This window comes from Callionymus lyra, chromosome 17 (genome assembly GCF_982586985.1).
Source record: "Callionymus lyra chromosome 17, fCalLyr1.hap1.1, whole genome shotgun sequence".
In the NCBI taxonomy this organism is placed as follows: domain Eukaryota; kingdom Metazoa; phylum Chordata; class Actinopteri; order Syngnathiformes; family Callionymidae; genus Callionymus; species Callionymus lyra.
This window is the reverse complement of record NC_141834.1, coordinates 24,741,158-24,746,157: the sequence shown is the minus strand read 5'-3', so window position 1 is coordinate 24,746,157 and position 5,000 is coordinate 24,741,158. Positions and strand designations below refer to the sequence as shown.

Sequence of the window (5,000 nt, the reverse complement as noted above, 5' to 3'; positions counted from 1 at the left end):
ATGAAGACAACCTCTCTCTTCACTCACCTTCATGAAGACAACCTCTCTCTTCACTCACCTTCATGAAGACAACCTCTCTCTTCACTCATCTTCATGAAGACAACCTCTCTCTTCACTCACCTTCATGAAGACAACCTCTCTCTTCACTCACCTTCATGAAGACAACCTCTCTCTTCATGAAGACAACCTCTCTCTTCACTCATCTTCATGAAGACAACCTCTCTCTTCACTCACCTTCATGAAGACAACCTCTCTCTTCACTCATCTTCATGAAGACAACCTCTCTCTTCACTCACCTTCATGAAGACAACCTCTCTCTTCACTCACCTTCATGAAGACAACCTCTCTCTTCATGAAGACAACCTCTCTCTTCACTCATCTTCATGAAGACAACCTCTCTCTTCACTCACCTTCATGAAGACAACCTCTCTCTTCACTCACCTTCATGAAGACAACCTCTCTCTTCACTCATCTTCATGAAGACAACCTCTCTCTTCACTCATCTTCATGAAGACAACCTCTCTCTTCACTCACCTTCATGAAGACAACCTCTCTCTTCACTCACCTTCATGAAGACAACCTCTCTCTTCACTCACCTTCATGAAGACAACCTCTCTCTTCACTCATCTTCATGAAGACTACCTCTCTCTTCACTCACCTTCATGAAGACAACCTCTCTCTTCATGAAGACAACCTCTCTCTTCACTCATCTTCATGAAGACTACCTCTCTCTTCACTCACCTTCATGAAGACAACCTCTCTCTTCACTCACCTTCATGAAGACAACCTCTCTCTTCACTCATCTTCATGAAGACAACCTCTCTCTTCACTCACCTTCATGAAGACAACCTCTCTCTTCACTCATCTTCATGAAGACAACCTCTCTCTTCACTCACCTTCATGAAGACAACCTCTCTCTTCACTCATCTTCATGAAGACAACCTCTGTCTTCACTCACCTTCCTGTAGAGAACCTCTCTCTTCATTAAGACAACCTCTCTCTTCACTCACCTTCATGAAGACAACCTCTCTCTTCATGAAGACAACCTCTCTCTTCACTCACCTTCATGAAGACAACCTCTCTCTTCATGAAGACAACCTCTCTCTTCACTCATCTTCATGAAGACAACCTCTCTCTTCACTCACCTTCATGAAGACAACCTCTCTCTTCACTCATCTTCATGAAGACAACCTCTCTCTTCACTCACCTTCATGAAGACAACATCTCTCTTCACTCACCTTCATGAAGACAACCTCTCTCTTCATGAAGACAACCTCTCTCTTCACTCATCTTCATGAAGACAACCTCTCTCTTCACTCATCTTCATGAAGACAACCTCTCTCTTCACTCATCTTCATGAAGACAACCTCTCTCTTCACTCATCTTCATGAAGACAACCTCTCTCTTCACTCATCTTCATGAAGACAACCTCTCTCTTCACTCATCTTCATGAAGACAACCTTTCTCTTCACTCACCTTCATGAAGACAACCTCTCTCTTCACTCACCTTCATGAAGACAACCTCTCTCTTCATGAAGACAACCTCTCTCTTCACTCATCTTCATGAAGACAACCTCTCTCTTCATGAAGACAACCTCTCTCTTCACTCACCTTCATGAAGACAACCTCTCTCTTCACTCATCTTCATGAAGACAACCTCTCTCTTCATGAAGACAACCTCTCTCTTCACTCACCTTCATGAAGACAACCTCTCTCTTCACTCACCTTCATGAAGACAACCCCTCTCTTCACTCACCTTCCTGAAGACAACCTCTCTCTTCACTCACCTTCATGAAGACAACCTCTCTCTTCACTCACCTTCATGAAGACAACCCCTCTCTTCACTCACCTTCATGAAGACAACCTCTCTCTTCACTCACCTTCATGAAGACAACCCCTCTCTTCACTCACCTTCCTGAAGACAACCTCTCTTCATGAAGACAACCTCTCTCTTCACTCACCTTCATGAAGACAACCTCTCTCTTCTCTCATCTTCATGAAGACAACCTCTCTCTTCACTCATCTTCATGAAGACAACCTCTCTCTTCACTCACCTTCATGAAGACAACCTCTCTCTTCATGAAGACAACCTCTCTCTTCATGAAGACAACCTCTCTCTTCTCTCATCTTCATGAAGACAACCTCTCTCTTCACTCATCTTCATGAAGACAACCTCTCTCTTCACTCACCTTCATGAAGACAACCTCTCTCTTCATGAAGACAACCTCTCTCTTCACTCACCTTCATGAAGACAACCTCTCTCTTCACTCACCTTCATGAAGACAACCCCTCTCTTCACTCACCTTCCTGAAGACAACCTCTCTCTTCACTCACCTTCATGAAGACAACCTCTCTCTTCACTCACCTTCATGAAGACAACCCCTCTCTTCACTCACCTTCCTGAAGACAACCTCTCTCTTCACTCACCTTCATGAAGACAACCTCTCTCTTCACTCACCTTCATGAAGACAACCCCTCTCTTCACTCACCTTCCTGAAGACAACCTCTCTTCATGAAGACAACCTCTCTCTTCACTCACCTTCATGAAGACAACCTCTCTCTTCTCTCATCTTCATGAAGACAACCTCTCTCTTCACTCATCTTCATGAAGACAACCTCTCTCTTCACTCACCTTCATGAAGACAACCTCTCTCTTCATGAAGACAACCTCTCTCTTCATGAAGACAACCTCTCTCTTCTCTCATCTTCATGAAGACAACCTCTCTCTTCACTCATCTTCATGAAGACAACCTCTCTCTTCACTCACCTTCATGAAGACAACCTCTCTCTTCATGAAGACAACCTCTCTCTTCACTCACCTTCATGAAGACAACCTCTCTCTTCACTCACCTTCATGAAGACAACCTCTCTCTTCATGAAGACAACCTCTCTCTTCATGAAGACAACCTCTCTCCTCACTCATCCATCAGTGTCACTCACTTCCTCCCTGCTGAGTTCCTCCTTGTCTTCTCAGCTCCAGGAACTTCCTTCTTGAAGAATGAAAGTTGAGGTCACGTGACAATCTTCCTGCTCACGCGCTCACCTGTGTGGGCGCGAGCTCGTCCACCTGCAGCTCCAGCAGTAGATCCTGAACGTCTTCTCTGAGGCGGTGGTGGTTTTCTTCTGACCTGGACCAAGAAACAAGTTGAAAGTAGACATCAAACTATCTCTGAGTCTAGAGTTCACACGTTCCCGCGTCAGAGTGTGGAGAGGTCACCTGCTGTTCACGTCGACAGACTCGTTACCGCCCAGCTTTGTCTCCACCTCGTCCAAAAGTTCGTCCAAACCATCGTCCAGGTCCATGACTCGAGCGCGTCTGTAGTTCCGGCGTCTGTGGTTGTCAAGGCTCACGTAGAGGAAGCTTTTCAGAGTAAAAGACACAAATGTTCATATTTAGCTCTGAAACACATCGTTGTAAACATGGAACATTAGTTTATCTTCCTTCGTCGAGTCTGGATCGTTTCGCTGGCTCTGCGTCACGTTTCACCGGATCTGCTGCTCTGGACTCTATCTGCGGTGTTTTATTCTGAAAATACGAAACAACAAGCACTCCCAGAATGCCTTGCTTCTGCGCCTGCGCACAAGCGTCCTCGTCACTGTCATGGCAACAGCGTCATGACAGTCAGAGCAAAAGTCGGAGCGTCAGTTTGAAGCTGTCTTCAGTCTTCAGTCTTCAGTCTTCTGTCTTCTGTCTTCTGTCTTCAGTCTTCTGTCCTCCTCTGACGTGAGTCTCGTTCACTCTTCACTCCAGAGACACACGTTAGCTGAAGCTAACTGAAGCTAGCTGCGGTGTTAGCTTCAGTTAGCTTCTCTTATCCGAGCTTTAAATCCAACAAATCCCGCTAATTCCACGTCACGTGACAGTGTGCAGGCTCGTGCGTGCTGGAGGATTGAGATTCACACACTATCATAGAAGAGTGTGATTCACACACTATCATAGAAGAGTGTGATTCACACACTATCATAGAAGAGTGTGATTCACACACTATCATAGAAGAGTGTGATTCACACACTATCACATAAGAGTGTGATTCACACACTATCACATAAGAGTGTGATTCACACACTATCATAGAAGAGTGTGATTCACACACTATCATAGAAGAGTGTGATTCACACACTATCATAGAAGAGTGTGATTCACACACTATCATAGAAGAGTGTGATTCACACACTATCATAGAAGAGTGTGATTCACACACTATCACATAAGAGTGTGATTCACACACTATCACATAAGAGTGTGATTCACACACTATCATAGAAGAGTGTGATTCACACACTATCATAGAAGAGTGTGATTCACACACTATCACATAAGAGTGTGATTCACACACTATCATAGAAGAGTGTGATTCACACACTATCATAGAAGAGTGTGATTCACACACTATCATAGAAGAGTGTGATTCACACACTATCATAGAAGAGTGTGATTCACACACTATCACAGAAGAGTGTGATTCACACACTATCATAGAAGAGTGTGATTCACACACTATCATAGAAGAGTGTGATTCACACACTATCATAGAAGAGTACTATCATAGAAGAGTGTGATTCACACACTATCACAGAAGAGTGTGATTCACACACTATCATAGAAGAGTGTGATTCACACACTATCACAGAAGAGTGTGATTCACACACTATCATAGAAGAGTGTGATTCACACACTATCACAGAAGAGTGTGATTCACACACTATCATAGAAGAGTGTGATTCACACACTATCATAGAAGAGTGTGATTCACACACTATCATAGAAGAGTGTGATTCACACACTATCATAGAAGAGTGTGATTCACACACTATCATAGAAGAGTGTGATTCACACACTATCATAGAAGAGTGTGATTCACACACTATCATAGAAGAGTGTGATTCACACACTATCTTAGAAGAGTGTGATTCACACACTATCATAGAAGAGTGTGATTCACACACTATCACAGAAGAGTGTGATTCACACACTATCACAGAAGAGTGTGATTCACACA

General features: G+C 43.8%; 2 protein-coding genes across 4 annotated transcripts in view; one reads left to right on the top strand and one right to left on the bottom strand.

Moving 5' to 3' along the window:
* The window catches only part of cfap418 (cilia and flagella associated protein 418), a 55,904-nt gene extending 52,601 nt beyond the window's left edge, over positions 1–3,303 (bottom strand). For all 3 annotated transcript variants that reach the window (XM_087813148.1, XM_087813147.1, XM_087813149.1), the window contains exons 1-3: positions 3,218–3,303; positions 3,044–3,128; positions 2,941–2,987 (exon numbers count right to left, since the gene is read on the bottom strand). In XM_087813148.1, the coding sequence (XP_087669274.1) occupies positions 2,941–2,987; positions 3,044–3,128; positions 3,218–3,303 (218 nt within the window). The remainder of the gene's footprint in view (positions 1–2,940; positions 2,988–3,043; positions 3,129–3,217) is intronic.
* Positions 3,304–3,588: 285 nt separating this feature from the next.
* The window catches only part of bbs9 (Bardet-Biedl syndrome 9), a 65,260-nt gene continuing 63,848 nt past the window's right edge, over positions 3,589–5,000 (top strand). The window contains exon 1 of the mRNA XM_087812180.1: positions 3,589–3,724. The gene's annotated coding sequence lies outside the window, so the exon portion shown is untranslated. The remainder of the gene's footprint in view (positions 3,725–5,000) is intronic.